General features: G+C 43.5%; 1 protein-coding gene across 1 annotated transcript in view; it reads left to right on the top strand.

Moving 5' to 3' along the window:
* Positions 1 to 810: 810 nt before the first annotated feature.
* The window catches only part of CYTH3 (cytohesin 3), an 80,743-nt gene continuing 61,717 nt past the window's right edge, over positions 811 to 19,836 (top strand). The window contains exon 1 of the mRNA XM_074965298.1: positions 811 to 1,021. Within this exon, the coding sequence (XP_074821399.1) occupies positions 991 to 1,021 (31 nt within the window). The 5' untranslated portion in view covers positions 811 to 990. The remainder of the gene's footprint in view (positions 1,022 to 19,836) is intronic.

Genomic DNA, 19,836 nt, shown 5'->3' with positions numbered 1-19,836 from the left:
CCCCAACAGCTGCCAGTCACCTCAACCTGCTGCCCCCCCCAGCCCTCCCAACAAACCTAGCCAACCTCCACCTTCCCTCCCCCAGTTATCACCTAGCTATCCCCAGCCACACGTACAACAGTCCCCAGCTTCCTCTTACACTAGGCTCCAGTTTACCTCCCCTCCCCATTGGGCACCTCTACAAACCCAACTGCTGTTAAGGTTGGCAATTTTGGTTGGACATATTCCTGGAGACTCCAGGACAATAGTGGAGGGTTGGCAACTCTAGCTGTTGTTAGCTCCCCCCCCCCCCCCAAAAAAAAACCCTCAATTGCCTCAAGTCATCCCCTCAGACGGTCCCTACCTACTCCCCAGATGCTCTTCAGCACCCACCAAATTTTGTGCAGCCGGGTAGCTTCCTCCTCCCCCCATCCACTGCTGGGGGGGGGGGGGGCGCAAGTTGTGTTGATCTTAAACTGACGTTTAGGCGACAAATCTACATCCTCCAATTCTATGCAAAACATTTAACGACATAATTTGCATACAAGTTCTCACACGGAGCTGTACAAAATGTGGCAGCTGTGGGAGGAGCAGGCGCTTTATCCCTTCGAGGGGTGTGTGTGAGAGAGAGACACAGAGAGGAAACACCACCCGGCAAGAGCCCTGTTGTCACTAGACGGGACCCCTTGCCAGCGGGGTGTCCCTTTCCCGGCCCCCCGTGCCCCAGAGAGGGGTGGGCGGCCGCCGTGCCACTCCAGCAGGAGGGTTGGGGATGAGGCAGCCCAGGGCTGGGCCCGGCCCGCCTCGCCTCCCCCCCCTTCCACTCTTCGTGGGTCACATGAGAGGGGGCGGGCGGCTTGGGGAGAGGCAGCAGCTGCTGCTGCCAGGGCTGCGCTCGGGGCGGCTGCTGTGGGTGAGCGTCTGAGGGGAGCGACGGGACAGGGGCTGGGGACACCCCCGGGCCCCGCTCAGCCTCTACTGCTCCCGAGAGTCCTGCTCACGGCGCCCGACATGGACGAAGAAGGCGGCGGCGGCGGTGGCGGTGAGTGGCGGAGTTGGTGTGGCAAGCCGCCGGGGCTGGGGGAGGCGGTAGAGGGGGGCTGGGCCGCCGGGGTGGGTGGTGGCTGGGACACGGTCTCTTGTACCTGGTCTCTTTTGCGTGAGGCTTTGAGCTGGGGGACATGCCCCGCCCCCGGCTTTCCCCGGTTGGGCGCTGTGTGTTTGCTAGTGGGGAGCCGGCAGCGGCTGTCTCCCTCCCTGTCTGGAGCGTCCTGCTCTCGGGGAGACTCTGATCCTGTCTCCCAGGCGCGAACACCCCACCTCCGCTGCGCCCTCCTTGCCATCGCCTCCCACCCGTGCTGCACCTTCTCGTAGCGCCCGCCACACCCCTGGCGCGTTGCCTTCCTGCCTGCCCCCCCACCCCATCTCTTTGCTCCCCTGCAACCACCTACCACTCCTGCTGAGCGCCCTGGGATACCCCATGACTCCCACCCTGCGCCCCCATATCCACATCCCCGACTGTGCCTCCCCCACATCACATTTAATGCAGAGCAATTACCCGGTACTTCCACTCTGTCCCCTCGACCCTGCCGTATTGTACTTCTCACCCTTCGCCCACTTGTGTTCCCCACCATGTATCCACTTTGCCCTTCCTTCCCTCCCCCACATAACAATCCCATTCATACACGTCTCTCAGCCCCCGCACTATCCTCCACAGACCTTCTTTTTGCATATTTATTAATGTCTCTTGGGGGGAAACCAAGGGAAGTGACTATAATAACAAGTAGTGAATAGTTTTCAGGCTTCTACATCCTGAATAAAGAGGAATGTTGTTGGAGGAGAAGTGGGCCTTATCCTTCTGGCAGGGATGTGCAAGTACGGCCAGTCTTTGCTGATCCTAGTGAAGGGACTCCTATTAGGATTGACTTGCTCAAGTTCCATGTGCTAATGACAACAATAGAGGGCTCTGTGCACCCTAATTTATGAATCTCCCCTACCGCCAAAAAGCTCAAACATTTCTGAGGGAGGAAAAATGAATGCACACTTGCTTAGGGTCTGTGTGAGAGTGCTGGAAAAGAGAAGTAGATTTAAACACCCTGACAGTAGAACTCACTGTGTGCATCTACATTTGGCCAGCTCTCAGGTTGACTTGCCCCCATGTTGTTATATTGACAGCCAGTTGTTTGTTCTTGTGTCTCAACACAGTGAAATCATTGCACACTGTATGCAGCTGCTGCTCCTATCAAAAATTATGTGTGTGTTTTGCAGTAAATAATGTACAGTGAAAAGGCTAATTATATTCTGCAACAGCCCTGCATTTGTGTGTAATTTTAATGTAGGTGCAATGATAATCACTGAGTGGTTCATCCAGTTTACACATGGTAAACAATTTCCATAGGCAGTAAAGTAAATGTTTCCAAATATACATCTTAGAAAATCAGGACATGCCTCTTTCACCATCTTTTAGTACAATTGTGACCTTTCAGGGTTAGTTTGTACAACTACAGTACATGAGCTAATAGACCCCAAACAGATTTGCACCAGAGCTTTCTCTGTTTAATCTAAAATGCATTGTCTGTGTGAAGATTTTTGTCTGACCAACCAGTTCTCAATGCCATCAGTAATAAGGATGCTGACTAACTGTTGTCCATATCAGAGGTAGTTTTTCAGGATGAGGTTGTTAATCAAGATGTCTTCCAAATAAAGTATTCATCCATACATCCATTCATCCATACACAATTACTGTTTATATTTGTTTCATTATAAATATGTCAAATAATGAGTGGTATGATTAGTAGTTGTAACGTGGTTGCTCGTCTTAAAGTAGTAAGGGAAGAACTCTGAAATAAAGTGGGTGTGGTATTTGTTTTGACAAGTGGAAAAAATGCTATGATGAACCAGTCACAGAAAAACATCCTACAGACAGTCTGTCTGCAAACATCAATATTTCTCAGCAATTATTTCCCTCAGCTGTTTTGTCAATAATAGATATGACTTTTCTTTAAAAAGAAGAAAAGGAAAAAAAAATGGTTTTACTACTACTAATAGTAATGGGAAAACACTGTAGTAAACAGCAAAAAAATAGTAAATTAAAGATTTAACGTTTTAAAACAACTTGGTATTACATCAAGGGTATATCAACAGTATATCACTGAATGTTCACATATATGAAGGATACATTAATATGCTTGTTTATTGACATTGAATACATCTAATGTAGATATTTTTCACTTGTATGAGCTTGAATCAGCCAAAAATTCTCACTTTCACACTGCAGAATATGTGAAAAATTGGCTTCTTCAGCCTTAAGGTCCAGTTCTGCAAGGTGCAGAGACCCTACTTTAAGGTTCTGAGCTCCTTCAGTTCCCACTGAGGTCCATTGGATTTGAAGTACTTGGCACCTTGCAAAGATTGGGCCCTCAAAATGGATCTACTTATTACTGAATAAGTCACTTCTATTATTCTTCTCGGATTATTTGTCACATCTCATTTAATAAAAAAAATGTACTGTTCAAGGTGGTCAAATTATTGTATAGTTTACTAGTGCCCTTATTCACCGTTATAATATTACGGATCCAAATAACTGAAACTGCCCCATCTCTACATTAAGTGTATTTGAACTGTTAGATTAAGCTTTTGTGATTCATAAGAAAAGGCCTAATCCTGCTTTCCTTTCTTGTTCAAAACTTCCATTGGTAGAGTAGGATTAGTTTAACATTATTTTAAACTAACTAGATTTTGGAATGACAAGTGGTAAGAAAATTGACCATATCATGACGAGAGATTATATATACAGAGCGAAGTGTCAACTTGAAATCTAGTCAATTTTAAAATGAGTTAGCAGCAATTTTAGCTACACCTGCCCTGAGTCTCCGTGCTGATTTCTGAGCTTTTAAAATTCCATTTTTACTGTGTTAAAAATAGTTTTCTCTTGCCTGTTGCTGAAAGATCCACGTAAAGAGGTGTTAAATTCATAAAAATAAATGAACTTGACAGTGTGAATCAGTGGCTAGGGCACTAGACTGGGATTAAGGAGTCCTGAGTTCGGTTATCAGCTCTGTCATTACCGTGCTGTGTGAGCTTGAGTTCACCTCCTTGTGCCTCCATTTCCTCATCTGTAAAATGGGAAAAATTATATGCACCTCTTTTAGTAAAATACTTTGAGATATGTGGATGAAAACAGCTAGGCATAATCATTAAAAAACAAAATTAAAATTTGATAGAGAAGCTGTCAAATGTAGGACATGCTCCCTACCAGTTTAAACTCTCTCTTTTCCCCCTCCCCTCACCACTTCCCGGTAGTCTAAATGTGGGCATAAAGGCCCATGTCATACCATCTATTGTCACACAAAACTTCCATTGATTTCAAGGGGGCTCTGTGCATGGAATAGGAGTAAGATATGATCCAAATTAATTAGTGTTTATTTCAGCTGTCTGTTGTGTTCTAATCACAAGGATCTTTGTACTTAATTTAGGAGATGATGTTGATTCCACTTCCTTCCCCAGCTTGAAATGATGTCTTTTATGACTTTAGTAGACTGAAGTGTCTCTTATATTAATTGCTGCAGTTAGCATGGTACTAGTATTGCATTTGGGTATCTGAGGTCCTTGCATTTGGTAGCAGGTGTTATGGTTGTGTAGTGATAAATAGTGAAAGTTTGTTTTGAGATAATTTCCAGATCTTGAAATTCTTAGTCAAATCAGATCATTCTGCCTAAAAAATTTATGGCAGAATATGGCTCCAGGTATTTTGTATTACGTTGGTTTTCTTGAATTTGAGTCCAGTGCCACTTAGGCAGTTGTTGCATATTCTCTCCCATTCAGGTCATCAGGAGTTCTGCTTATGAAAGAACTGCAAGATCAGTCGCTTACTTATTTTAAAATTAGTAGCTTTCTTTGGTCATTGGTTTTTAAACAAAATAAAAGTTAACTTTCTATAAAGGTGCTGAATTCACGGAGGTACAAATCCCTCCACCCTCCCCAAACAGCTACAGCACAAGTAGTGCAATGTAAATTTCTCCATACTGTTCCCTAAACTGTGTACTTCAGTCATGAACACTGAGGCATTTCTTTGGGGTGAAAGAGTAATTCAGTCTTTAGGTTCTTTCAATCCTTGACCTCTCTGTTGGAACTGCTAACGAGAACGCCAAGCGTGGTGGTGTTGGTTTCTGTGGTGTAGGCACCTGCACAGGAGGAACTAGACTGAAACCACCAGCACATTTCACACAGGCCACAGAAGAACAGCTTACTGACTAAGCAAATGTAGTAAGTCTGCTTTCACTCCGTCTAAGTGGAAAAGCAGAGTTATCCATTTGTAGGTTTAAGGATGATAAATTTAATAGTAAAGGCAAAAGTGCCCTGAAAAAGACAGGTAAAACAATTAAAACTGGTTTTCAAAAAAAGTAATTTAAATTATGGTAGGAGTTAAAAATAAATATTCTTAGGCTCATGTCAACCTTTCTGTGTCCCATATTTTCCATTTCTCTGTAAAAGCCTGTAGAAGGGAGAATATGCACTGAAAAATCCCCTGGAAATTCACTACATCAAATATTATACACAAATATTTCTTTTCTGTGTTTGGAACCATAACTATATCCTGTATTCATATAATATGATATGCTTAAATTCCAGCAGTAACCAAAAAGTGTGTTAACCAGTATCTATTACATATGTCTAATTTCAGAGCACCAGGTCTGGATAACTTGCACCTGTCGTTGGTCAAGAAGCCATCTGAGGATTGATGTTAATTAAAAAACAACACAAAAAACCAAAAACCTGGGGAAATTCCAAATAGAGAGAGCCTGGGTTCTGCCAATAATTAAAAAGGGTAAATGGGATGACCTTGGTTTAGTCTGGTTAGCTGGACGTCGATGGCAGGCGAAGTAATGGAGCAACTGATATGAAACTGAATCAGTAAAGTACTAATGGACAGAAATATAATTAATATCAGTCAGCATGGTTTCATGGTAAATAGGCCTTGTTCTTTGATGTAATTACAAGTTTGGTTGCAAAAGATAACTGGTAATGTCAAATACCTTATAGAATTGTAATATATTACATGAGATTTGGATTAAAAAATAGTTCTGTGGGAAATCATCTTGACACATTAAATGGATTAAAAACTAGCTAACTGACAGATTAAAAAATATAATAATTAATGGGGAAATCTTAAGGATTTGTTCTTGGCCCAGTACTATTGAATGTTTCCTTTCAATCACTAGAAGAAAACATGAAATAATTGCTGATAAAGTTTGCAGAGACTGCAAAACTTCATGAAGTGGTAAATAATGAATAGTCCCTTACACAGAATTCTTTAGTTGTCATGATGCAATGAACAATATTTATTAATATAGACAAGTGCAAGGTTATACATAGAGAACAGGGGATTATATACTGCAAAGCAGTGACAGGGGATAATGGTAGATAACCAACTGAATGTGGGCTCCCATTGCAATACTATTGCTAATGTGGCTAATGTGATCCTTGGATGTACAAACTGAAGAACATCATATTGGAATAGGAAGATATTGCCTCTGCATGTGGCATTGGTAAGATCACTACTTGAATACTGTGTCCAGGCCAGGTGTCAACACTTTTTAAAAGGATGTTGACGTTTTTTAAAGGGTTCAGAAAAGACCAGTAAGAATGATTTGATGTCTGGCAAGCGGATCTTACAATGAGAAACTTAAGGAGTACGATTATTTACTTTGTCAAAGAGAAAGTTAAGAGACAATTTGAACATGGTTTATAGGTACCTATACAGGGAGAAGATAATACTAAAAAGGTCTTTGATTTCTCAGACAAATATATAACAAGATCCAGTGGCTAGAAGAATTCAAACTAGAAGGGGAAATTTTTAAGAGGTTAGGGCAATTAACCACTGGAACAACTTACCAAGGAGTGTGGTAGATTCTCCATCACTTAGTCATGGTCTACACTGCGGGGGTGGGGATTGATCTAAGTTAAGCAACTTCAGCTATGTGAATAATGTAGCTGAAGTTGACATACTTAGATCGACTTACTGTGGTGTCTTCACCGTGGGGAGTCGACTGCTGCCGCTCCCCCGTCGACTCTGCCTGCGCCTCTCGCGGTGTTGGAGTACAGAAGTCGACGGGAGAGCGCTCGGGGGTCGATTTATTGCGTCTAGACTAGATGCGATAAATCGATCCCCACTGGAGCAATTGCTCCCCGCCGATCTGGCGGGTAGTGAAGACATACCCCTAGTCAGTGGAGCTATGACTACACTAACTGAGGATCTATCCTTTTTAAAGCAAGATTGAATTTCTTTGTAGAATATATGCTCCAGTTCAACCACAAGATGAATTAGTCAAACTCTCCTTTTTTGTGCCTCCGCTTCCATCTCTGCATGGAATCTTGCCGTTTTTTACCCTGGACAATATTGACAAAATGTGACTTTCCCCTTCCCTTAGCTTGCCTTCCCTTCCTGCCCCTACAACTCTTTCTTTCTTCCCTCTCACATGCAGAAGTTTGCTATCCTCTAAACCAGTGTTTTTCAAAGTTTGGGTCACGACCCAGTACTGGGTTGCGGCATGTAAGGCACTGGTTTGCTCTGGTCAGCACCACCGACCAGGTCGTTAAAAGCCTACCTGCTCTGACACCGCACTGCGCCCCGGAAGTGGCCAGCAGCGGGTCCGGCTTCTAGGCAGGGGGGACATGGGACTCTGCGCACTGCCCCGGCCCCGAGCACCTGCTGCACACTCGGCCAATGGGAGCTGGGGAGGGCGGTGCCAGCGGGCAAGAGCTACGCAGAGCCGCTTGTGAACCTCCGCCTAGGAGCTGGACCTGCTGCTGGCTGCTTCAGGCGCAGCGTGGTCCACGGTGCCAGGACAGGTGGGAAGCCTGCCTCTGCACATCGGCTGCGCCACTGACTGGGAGCTGCTGGAGGTAAGTCTGTGCCCCAACCCTGCACCCCAGTTTTCTGCCCCAGCCCTGAGCCCCCCCAAACCTGGAACCCCTTCCTGCACCCCAAACCCCTCATACCCAGCCCAGAGCCCTGACCCCCTCCCGCAGCCCAACCCTCTGCACCAGCCCAGAGCCACCTCCCACACCCTGAAACCCTCATTCCTGGCCATACCCCACAGCCCTCACCCCCGCACCCCAACCCTCTGCCTCAGCTCTGAGCCTCTCCCACACCCCAAACCCCCATCCCCAGCTCCACTGGGTTGCAGGCATCAATAATTTTCTTCAACTGGATCCCCAGAAAAAAAGTTTGAAAACCACTGCTGTGAACCTTCCACTTGCCTCAATAACCCCATCCCATCTCCTGATCTTTCTCATGTCCAGTCTCATCCCTTCCCTTTCTCTTAACCTGTTGCTCTTCTCTTGCTCTTTCCCCATACAACATAAGCATTCTTTAGCCTGTCCCATCTTAAAAAATCCCATCCTTGACCTTCAACTTACCTCTTCAACTGCTGCCCCATCTCCCTTTCATCGCCAACCCCCCCCCACCTTCCTGCAATCCTTCCTCGCTAGCTCCTTTCTCATTAATTGTGGACAATGCCACCATCCTGCCTGTTGCTGAGGCCTGTATCTTGGGTGTCAACTTTGACTCAGATCTCTCTGTAGCCTGGATGCGAAGACCTGTGTGTAAATCTTGCTGGTGCTTTCTGCATATCATCTCTAGGATACTTTTCTGTCTATCTGCACAGCTAAAACTCATGTTAAGGCTCTCATCTTCTTGTCTCAGTAACTGCAACTTCTTCTCTCTGGCCTTGACAAATGCAAACTTGCCTCAATCACATCCATTCAGAAATCATTCTCCTAACCTGTTGCGTTGACCATGTCATCCGTCTCTTTGAATCCCTCCAGCTCCCTCTTTTCTATCGCATCAAACATAAGCCCCTTGTCTTCACTTCCAGGGCCCTTCATGGCCTACCTATCATCTCTCATCCTTTGTTGAGATTTCAGCTCCTGCCTCTGATTTGCTCTTTGTGCCACCTTCCATTGTCCACTTGGTTAAATTTTCATACACACTTGGGAGGAGCTCCCCATGAACATCCTCAGCAGTAACACTTTATTCTCTTTTAAAATTCTCCTTAAATCTCTCCTTTTCTCTGGTGCCTACCAAAAAAACAAAAAAACCCCCAAAAAACAGCTAGGCTGTTAGCGTCTGCTGCCTGTCATGCTGACTCCTGTTGTCTAGTTTCGTTGTACTCTCCTGTCTGTCTCTTTTAGGATTGCCAACCCTCCAGGATTGTCCTGGAGTCTCCAGGAATTAAAGATTAATCTTTAATTAAAGATTATGTCATGTGAGGAAACCTCCACAAATACATCTGACCAAAACTGGTAACCCTAATCTCTTTATCTTTTGTTTTATACTTGCTCTGAAGAGTTTATATTCTACCTTTTTGTGCAGCACCTCCTTGAATGCATTCTTTCAAGGTATAGTCATTGATTATGTGTTCACGTAGTATTTCTTCTCGTACAACATGTGCATCAGGATAGACAATGAATGAGACAGTGGACTGTGGTGATTGAATGAGGCAGGGTTTCCTCAAGTTAATTAATTTCAAAAAGTAGATGGTGTACAGCAAATGAAACATCCCCTGTATGATCCCTTTCTCCTTTAGTTCTAGATTCAGCAAGATATTTAAGTATACATCTTGGTGAAACATTGGCCTTAGTAAAGGGTGTGAGTGCATGTGTAGTTAATAAGCTACATGGGCACATGCTGAACCTTCAGGATAAAAATAAATATTTAAGAACTGACTCATTCCCTGAGCACATGTGTACTGTGCCCTGAATGAGGCAGGAATAAATTGTATGTGATCATGTAATTAAAGGTGCCTGGGAGCAGAGAAAAGGTGTGTGGACAGCCTTAACTTGTTTCAGAGTGGTAGCCGTGTTAGTCTGTATCAGCAAATACAACGAGGAGTCCTTGTGGCACCTTAGAGACTAACACATTTATTTGGGCATAAGTTTTCATGGGCTAGATGCACTTCATCAGATGCATAGAGTGGAAAATACAAGAGCAGGTATAAATAGATGAAAAGATGTGAATTGCCTTACCAAGTGTGAGGTTAGTCTAACGAGACAATTCAATGGACAGCAGGATACCGATGGAGGAAAAATAACTTTTGAAGTGGTAATGAGAGTGGCCCATTTCAGACAGTTGACAAGAAGGTCTGAGTAACAGTAGGGGGAAAATAGTATTGGGGAAATTATGTTTAGGTTTTATAATGACCCGACCACTCCCAGTCTTTTTTCAGGCCTAATCTGATGGTGTCCAGTTTGCAAATTAATTCCAGTTCTGCAGTTTCACCTTGTCGTCTGTTTTTGAAGTTTTTTTGTTGAATTGCCACTTTTAGGTCTGTTATTGAGCGACCAGGGAGATTGAAGTGTTTGCCTAATGGTTTTTGAATGTTATGATTCTTGATGTCAGATTTATGTCCATTTATTCTTTTGCATAGAGACTGTCTGGTTTGGCCAATGTACATGGCAGAGGGGCATTGCTGGCACATGATGGCATATATCACATTGGTAACTTGGGCATTCCTGGGTTTGAGTGCTTCACTTTGTAGTCTGTTCATACGGAATAGTTATTTGACTTGTGTGCATCTTCATTAAAAATCACACAATATCAAAGTAACTTTGTTTTTAACATGTGTGTATAGTTTTCAAGAAAATATCTGGCAAAGTTATTTTAATTTTAAAAAGAATCCAACAATTTCATGGGAAAACTTAGTACAGCAAATTTTTTGGACAGCACTATTTCCTCTTAGCAGGGATAGACACACAAAATCCACTAGAAAACCATTTGTTTTGTGGTCCTTTGAGATTTGTCTGAAAAAGGAAGTGGTTTGACCTATTTGGTTGCTATGAAGTAAAAACATTCTTGTTTTTGGTGAACATCTGTGTAACGTTTATTGCATTACATTTTGGAGATCTTTTAAACCCATAATTTGATGATGATATAAGGTTTAATTAAAAGAAAATTAAGTGCTACATAGTTATTTTCCCAGTTGCATTAAGTACTGGTATCTACTTGTAGGTAGGTTTTTTTTTTTTTAAAAAACAATTTTAAGCAGACAACTTTTCTCATTAAAATTGGCATTTAAAAAGATGATCCTTTAGTACATAGACACAGTAATATTTCATCATTTTTCAGAAAAAAGCATCTGTTAGATTCCCTACTCTGTGATGCCAGATTATGTTGATCAGTTTCTTGTTTGATCATTCAGTTTCCCTTTATATAAAAAGCTCAATAGGAACTCACTGAATGAGAATTTGGTATGTGGAAAAATTGCAGGACTGGGTCTGTAATCTCCCCTAGGATGGAAAGGGAGTCCTGGAGAAGACTCCCAGCTTAGTCTTTCTTGACCAGACAAGAGCGTCGGAGCCTTCCCAAAAGTGGGGGAGAGGGGCCCCATCCCCGTCCCTCCTCCTCTTCCCCCCCCAAGACTCTGCTCCCAGCCCTGCCCCAGCCCGAAGCCTTCTCCTGCACCCCACACCCCGAGACAGAGCCCACACCCCTCTCCTGCACCCTAACCCCTGTCCCAGTCTGGTGAAAGTGAGTTAGGGTGGGTAAGAGCAAGCGATGGAGGGAGGGGGGATGGAATGAGCGGGGATGGGGCTTCAGGCAGGGGGTGAGGCAGGGGTGTTCGGTTTTGTGCAATTAGAAAGTTGGCAGCACTATCCCTGATAGGTATTTGTCTAAGCTGTTAAAAGTCTTCAATGACAAGGATTCCCCAACTGCCTTGGGAACTTATTCCAGTACTTAACTACCCTTATAGTTAGAAAGTTTTTACTAATGTCTAACCTAAATCTCCCTTGCAGCAGATTAAGCCGATTACTTCTCGTCCTTCCTACAGTGGACATGGAGAACTGCTGATCGTTGCCCTCTTTTAGTAGTCCTTAACATATTTGAAGACTGCTATAAGGTCCCCCATCACTGTTCTTTTCTCAAGACTAAACATGCCTGGTTTCTTTAACCTTTCCTCATAGGTCATATCTTTTAAACCTTTTATCGTTTTTGTTGCTTTCCTCTGGACTCCAGTTTGTCCACCTCTTTCCTAAAGTGTGGGACCCAAATCTGGACAAAATACGCCTGCTGCGGCCTTGCCAGCGCTGAGTAGAGCGGAACAATTACCTCCTATATCTAAGGGTACATCTTCACTACCCGATCGGCGGGTAGTGATCACTCTATCGGGGATCGATAAATCGATCCCCGAATTGATGCCTGTACTCCACCTCGGCAGGAGGAGTAAGCAGAATCGACGGGGTGCCGCTGCGGTCATCTGGCCGTCCTCACGGCAGCGAGTCAAGTCAAACTAAGACGTAGCTGAAATTGCATATCTTAGTTTGAACCCCCACACCTCCCCCAGTGTAGCCCAGGGCTTAGACACAATACTCGTGTTAATACACCCCAGAATGATATGAGCCTTTTTTTGCAGCTGCATCATGCTGTTGGTTCATCTTCAGTTTTGATCCGCTATAACCCTCAATCCTTTTCTGCAATGCTATCACCTAACCTGTTGTTCCCTATTTTGTAGTTGCACATTTGATTTTCATATATATTTTGTACTTGTCTTTATTGAATTTCGTCTTGTTGATTTCAGACCAATTCTTTAATTATTAAGGTTCTTTTGAGTTCTAATTCGGTCCTCCAAAGTGTTGGCAACCCCTCCCGGCTTGGTGTCATGTGCAGATTTTATAAGCATACTCTCCACTCCATTATCTAAATCAGGGGTTCTCAAACTTCATTGCACCCCCTTCTGACAATAAAAATTACTACATAACCCCAGGAGGGCCTGCCCCAGTCTCACCGCCCCAGGTGGAGGGGCCAAAGCCCCAGCCTCGCCTCCCTTTGGTTGGGAGCCTGTAACCTGAGTGCCTCCACCCATGGTCGAAGCTGAAGCCCTCAGACTTCGGCTTCAGCCACGGGCAGTGGGGCTTGGGCTTCGGCTTCAGCCCCGGGCCCCAGCAAGTCTAAACCAGCTCTGGTGACCCCATTAAAACAGGGCCGTGACTAGGGTAACCAGATGTCTAGTTTTTAAAGGGACAGTCCCGTATTTAAGCCCTCCAGTAGGTGTCCCAACTTTTTCTTAAAAACGGGCAATTTGTCCTGTATTTTCTGTGTCTTCCCCCCGCCCACCCCAATCAGTACTGGTGGGTCCTGCTGCTGACCGGATTCCTGCTCTCCAGCCGCCCGTGATCAGTGGCAGGGTCCAGGCCGACGATGTGGGTGGGTGTGCAAGGCTGGTGGCGGGGCAAAGCTGCAGCGGAAAGGGCCAGCCACTCTCCTTGCTGGTCCATCAGCGCAGCCCCCACTGGATGCTGGCTCTTGGCCAGCAGGGCCCGTCCCGTTTCCAGCTGGCCCTGGCTGTGCGCTGCAAGCTGTGGTGGCTGGAGAGTGTGGGCAGGTGCCAGGCGGCGGCTGGTTACGTATCACCTCTGCTGTCTACCCTTCAGCCGTTTACGTGCTTCCCCTCTCGCTGTCCTCTCCCCGCTTTGCCCCTTCATCTCCCCCACTCCCGCTGCGCTTTCATATTCCCCTCTCCCCTTGGCAGGGTGCGTTCTGGTCCCACCACTGTGTAGAGAACCAGCTCCTCGTTGGAGTGCTCAGCTCACCAACAGTCTGGTCAGCAGACTCCTTCCTTCCACCACTGCCTGACTGGGCCAGCAACACAGAAAAGCCCAAGACCCTCCGGCTCTTGGTGCCGGCCAGGAGGAGTCAAGTTCTGCATGTGCCAAAGCCCTACACAGTGCCGGCACAGGGAAGCCTCTCTGCCCCTCAGCTAAGCTCTGGAGTGGCAGGCGGTGGGGGGGTTGGGGGGAAGCGATTTCCAGCTTGTTCAAGCCCCGACCCTGCAGGCTCCATAGGAGCTCCCTGGGCAGGGACTTAGCATCCTCTTCACCCACCCCTGCAGTCAGATTCCCTGGGCCCTGGTGCACAGTGCATCCTTAGTGCTTAACCCGTTCCTGCCCATGCTGTAGTCGGGGGACAGGTGGTGGCTGGGTTATGTCGGTGGCCAGCAGCAGCCTGGGGGTGTCACGTGCCTCTTTACACTGTGCAGGCAGAAAGGGACAGGCTGCTTCCAGTCACAGGGAGTTGGGGGTGGTGGGAAGAGATGAGTTCTTCAAAGACACGGGCCAGGTCATCCCTTCCTCCCCCAGCACCCTGCGCCTGGAAGCAGCTCCCATCCCTTCCCTGCTGCACAGTGCTGAAAGGCTGCTGCTGGCCACATTTTGGTATGAACTGGGGCAGAAATCTGGGGACGGAGGCATGTGACCCTGCATATGTTGCCTCGGGAAGACGCAGCGCCAGGTACCAGGAGAAGCGGGTCCATCCCAGGGGCTCAGCCAGGCATGGAGGGCAGAGAGCACCAGGCAGGGAGGGTCGGGTCAGTCAGTCGCCCCCGCCCATGTGAGAGAGGTATGGAAGTGTGTGTGTGTGAGTGACCTCTCCCCGTGTGAACCTTAAAGCCTTAAAGATAGGAAGATAAATAAAAAGAATCCAACTATGCAGTATTTCTTTTTAACGGGCTCAGTCACCTTGATTTTAATATGAACATTTGTACTGCATAGTTCTGATTGATTGCTGTTGAAGTCGTTTGAGTATGAGTAATTTTACCAGGTGTCCCATATTCAGTATAGGGAAATATGGTCACCCTAGTCGTGACCTACCTTGGGGTCCTGAGCCACTCTTTGAGAACTGCTACTCTAAATCATTAATGAAAATACTGAAGAGTACTGGACTCAAGACTGACCCCCGTGGGACCTGTTAGAAAATGGAGCCTACAAATTTACCCAAGTTGTGAGCTCAGCTGTAAAATGTATGTAGAGGTTAATAAAATGTTACAATATTCCGTAATAACAAGTGTTGATGCAGGGGGGGGGGAAATAAAACTGAATTAGTCCAAATAAAAAAGCCAAGTTAGTCTGATTCAAAACCTGTTAAAATTATGCTGGTTAAAAAGAAGAGAGATAGAGCCAGAAGTCAATAAGCCAAAATTAGTATGTCACATATTAAGCTTAATTACTAGACAAAATAAGAAGGGGAATGGGCTATTTCAACTATCACTCCCTTTTTGGGTCCTTAAAAGAAACAACAACAAAAAAAAGTGGGGGAAGTAAGAAAAAACAGAAGCTTCTGGAGCAAGCTTCACTACCATAACTGCCACCCTAGCTGTTTCCTGGGACCCTGGGCCTTCATCATCCTGATCCTGAGAGATGTCCTGGCCAGAGACTGTTGGGGGGGACCCAGGTGGTTTTACTACCCCTACCAAGTCCAGCTAAATCCCAAACACAACCTGAGTTGACCGTTATCACCATCTTCAATATCATCTAAGAAACTGTCAAACAAAACTATCTAGAGCTAGATAGAAAAGAAACAAGGGATATTGTTGAAATGAAGGCCTTAATACTTAACATTTCAAATGCGTTAGCTGTTTTTCATTTTCTGTATCTTTGATAAAAAGTTAAAAAGATTTTTAAGCAGGCTGAGTGAGGTCTCTGTATACCAAGTCGCAGACCTTGTTTAACACCGTTTAGTGTTGGACAGTGATTGAATTATGTTAACACCTTAACCCATTTATTTCATCTATGTTAATACAACAGACCCCACTACATATGCCTCTCGGTTTCACAGTGAACCATTGATAACTAGTCTTTGAGTATGGCCGTTCAACCAGTTATGCACCCACCTTATAGTAATTTCTTTAGTGTGCTTGTGAGAATGTCATATGGGACTGTCAAAAGCTTTAGTAAAATCAAGTATAGGGCTTCCTCCTCATCTACTAGCCCAGTAACCCTATCAAAGAAGGAAGTTAAGTTCATTGAGCATGATTTGTTCTTGACAAATCCATGTTGCCCATTACTTATTATCCTCTAGGTGCTTACAAATTGATTGTTTAATAACTTGTTCCAATATCTTTTTTGGTATCAACGTTAGGCTGACAGGTCTGTAATTCCCTGGGTCCTTTCATTCCCTTTTTAAAAGATAGGTACTATGATTGCCTTTCTCCAGTCTTCTGGGACCTCACCCAGCCTCCATGAGTTCTCAGAGATAATTGCTGATGGTCCTGAGACTTACTGAGCTAATCCCTTAAGTACTGTAGGCTGAATTTCATCAGGCTCTGCTGTCTTGAATACATACATCTAACTTATCCAATAATCTTCAACCTGTTCTTTCCCTATTGTGGTTTGTATTCTTTTCCCTCTTGTTGTTAAGCATCTGGTCACAATTTTTTTTTTTTTTAAAAAGGGAAGACTGAAACAAAATAGGTGTTAAACACCTCAGCCCTCTTGACCATGTCTGTTATTAGTTCTCCTTCCCTGTCAAGTAGTAGGCCTACACTATCCTTCCTCTCTCTCTTGCTCCTAAAATATTTATAGATTCCCATCTTATTAACTTTTATGGCCCTTGCTTGATGATGAAATATTTAAAGTAAAAATTAGATATAAGATTCAGCTGTGAAGTTTGAATCTGGTTCAAAATCTAACCTTTTCCCCAAAGTTGGATTGGGCTTGTTTATAATGTTATTAGTACTCATGGGCCTTTAATAGAAAAAGACAAATTAGTCCTTGTTGATATTTTTAGAGTAAAACCTTCAAGTTTCCGTCAGAAACATTGGGCATGTGTAAATAAGGAGGCTAATATTTCCTGAATGTCTTGTATGGGAGCAGCTCTGAGTTGTAGACTTGATTCGTTATGTGACCACGTAATTAACAGCCAACATAATTTATAGCATGAAAAGTGCATATTTCCTACTTACTTGTTCAGGTTACAGTATACCTTGCCAGGTACCTTTCTTTCTTATGATGATCTTCATTTCCACTTCTTTCCTCCCCTCCCTGGCAGAAAAACTGGAGTAGCCCCTTTCGTTTTTGTAAACACTTAATATTACACCTTTATAAAGGACTTCACATCATTAGCAAGAAGTCCAGCATAATGTGCCCAACTGTGACCCACACAACTCCTGTAAATGGTAATTCTACACATGGAATAATAGCATCCATAAGTGGCACTTTTAAGATTTAATTTACAGTTGCACCACATATCTGGAAATTGCAAAATAAGGAATTGTATTGTCTCTTGTTTGTAATGAAGGTTTGAATACTATTCTTTCTTGCTCATCTGAGACACTCGTCTGGATAAATGAACTTCCTGCCCACTCATTATAATAGACCAAAGAGAAATGTTCCCACCGGAATGTGTGCTGTTTCCAAGAAATATATGATTATTCGGCTATTTGCACAAGTAATTCTTCCATTTGTAAAGTTGCAGCACATTCTCCCTTTAATGATTCATAAATGACCAGTCAGGGACTTGGGTGAGAGGGCAGCTGAGAAAATTGAAGATAAAGCAAGAGGCTTTTGGAAGAGGCCCTGTGGAGCAGAGATGCTATTCCAGCAGAGGAGTCCTACAGGATGGGTGCCTCCAGCTGTGAACCTCCTAATGTGTTCAGGAAAGGGCCTTCGTTTTGCGTGTTTTAAGAGTTCTGGTAGAGAGGATTCAGAGCAGTTTGGCCCATTTCTTGCATATGTTAAGTGCTGTGCAACTTAGATGTGCCTGTCCTGAAAAGCTGCTTGCAAACTATGCAGGATGATAACCCATTGTAAGGGATCTGAGAACTTGATTACTTGGAAAAAAATGAAAATTTTATTTTTGTTCAATTGGGGTCCCACTCTTTTTGGGACCCAGCCAAATTAGAGAGTTTGCATTTGGAGAGTGTACCTCCTTCAGAAGCTATTAAGCCAACCTAAACCTAAATTTAGGCTGTCTGCATATTTTAAACACAAGTGTACATACCAGAGGGAAAAATCTGTAACCCAATTAGTCCAGAGTGGGCCTGTCTGTCACATTTATGATTGGAAAGCCCAGAAGCTGAAATAGGTAGATCTGCAATATGGAAGTAAAGCCCTGGAATCACTTTTTTTAATATGAAAAGTCTTATAATTTAACTAATCGACTCTTATTAAATTGACTTTAAAAATTGGTTGTTATCTATTATACTGCTCTCTTCAGTTATTGTTAGACACTTAAAAATGCCATGTTGTGTGGTTGTAGCATTAAAAAAAGTATAATTCCCCCCCTGTCTAGGGGTAAGGAGGACATTTTGCTGTAATTTCCTCCCATTCTTCTGTCCTCCACAACTGGAAGCCCTGGATCAGAACTTGTATAGAAACTGACTCTTAAGTGAAATAAAGAAGAGAGGATTTTCATCTATGATTATAGATCATTTTCTTTCTCTTAAATACAGCAGTCTTTCTCCTCTTTGTTTGCTTCTTATTTCTAGCGAATGGTGGTAAATAAGAAGTGCTGTTAGGACACGCTATTAGTTTGGTCATTCACAACACTCACATTCACAACACTCATCAGTTCTGTGAACCAGTTACTCTGCTGGCCTGAAGAGTCCCCCAAGTTGGTTCTCAAACCTGCCTCCTGTTTACTCCGCAAGGTCAGCCTTTCTAGGCACTTTTGTGACATTTCAGCTGGTAGATACATTAGTAAGGACAGATAAAAGGAACATAAGGAACTGATTATTTTTCTGGCTGTATGAAGTGGATTTTTGTGCCTTAACCACAATATTTTTTGAATACTTGAGATGAAACTTTTTTTTCAAGCAATTTTAAAATCAAAATACTTCTAACTCTAGTGTCACTTTGTGCAGTGTAAATTGGAGGCGCTATACGCTTTAGTGTTGGTTTTATACCAGTATATGACATAAGCGCAAATGAATGTTCTAAAAAATTAGCTGAGATTTTTTTTAAAACGCACACATAGGAAGAATAATCCAAAGGCCCAGTCCTGCAGTCCTTACTTTCGATTTCACTGGTATCCTAAGTGTACCTTTATGTAACTACATTTATATAGTTTTTAGAGTTTTAAAACTTATTTTCTCTTTACATCATCTACTTTTGTTGGAGAGCTGACAAATTTAAACTCACGTTTATTATTAAATGGGAAGCCTGGGTGAAATTGGTAATCAAAATGAAATATATATAATTCTCAAAAGTCTGTGGAGCCTGTGGGTGGATGGACTTGGCACAAACATTCATACTGGTATGTTAGTTTTAAAAGTCCATATGGAGCTGATTATTTTTCTGGCTTTCTGTAGTAAAAGTTGTTTTTTTTTTTAATACTTTCCTTTATTTATTTATTTATTTTTATTTGGCAAAAGCTTTTTTTAAATGTTTGAATTGAAAAGGAAAATTGAGTTTAGAAGGAACTAAAGAAGTGTTTGTTGGGTTATGATATGATACAAATTTACAGAAAAGAATTCCTCCACTGTGCCTATTTGGCTCTCTTTTATTTTGTAAATGCAGCTCAAGATCCCTTGTAGCTGGGACTAATATAGGCTCCAGCTGTAACTTTTGTTGCTGCTGCTGCTCATATGTCCGGTGATGGTCAAATCTAAGTCATTGTGTGGAAATTCAGTAAAGGAAAAGGGTAGGGTGGGAAAAAAGTGACTCTACAAAAATATTCAACTAAAAGCCACAGGAACTAGGAGTCTCCATTTCAGGACTGTGCCATAAACCCCATCCTGAAATATTTAAATCCCTTCAAATTTTGTTTGAGACTTTAAATAGTTTAAATGTGGCATTTCATTTTATTGTTTAAACAAAAACATAGCCAATTAACACAAATAGAAAAGTACGTAGCTATTAGAAGACAGATGGGAGGTATAATACAATAATTTGTAGGAGCAGTGTTTTAGTACATGTGAAATTCTACACTTTCTAAAGTACTACTGCTGAGAGGTCCTACAAAATGACTATTCAAGGTGGGATGTATCTAGGGAACAGTCAGGAGACAAAGTTTTATTTTTGTTGTATTTGTTTCAACAGTGTTTCTGTTTTGTACAGAGTAAGCGGGTAAGGGAGAAACTGGAT

This window comes from Natator depressus, chromosome 10, assembly GCF_965152275.1.
Source record: "Natator depressus isolate rNatDep1 chromosome 10, rNatDep2.hap1, whole genome shotgun sequence".
Taxonomy (NCBI): domain Eukaryota; kingdom Metazoa; phylum Chordata; order Testudines; family Cheloniidae; genus Natator; species Natator depressus.
This window is presented reverse-complemented; position numbering and strand designations above follow the sequence as displayed.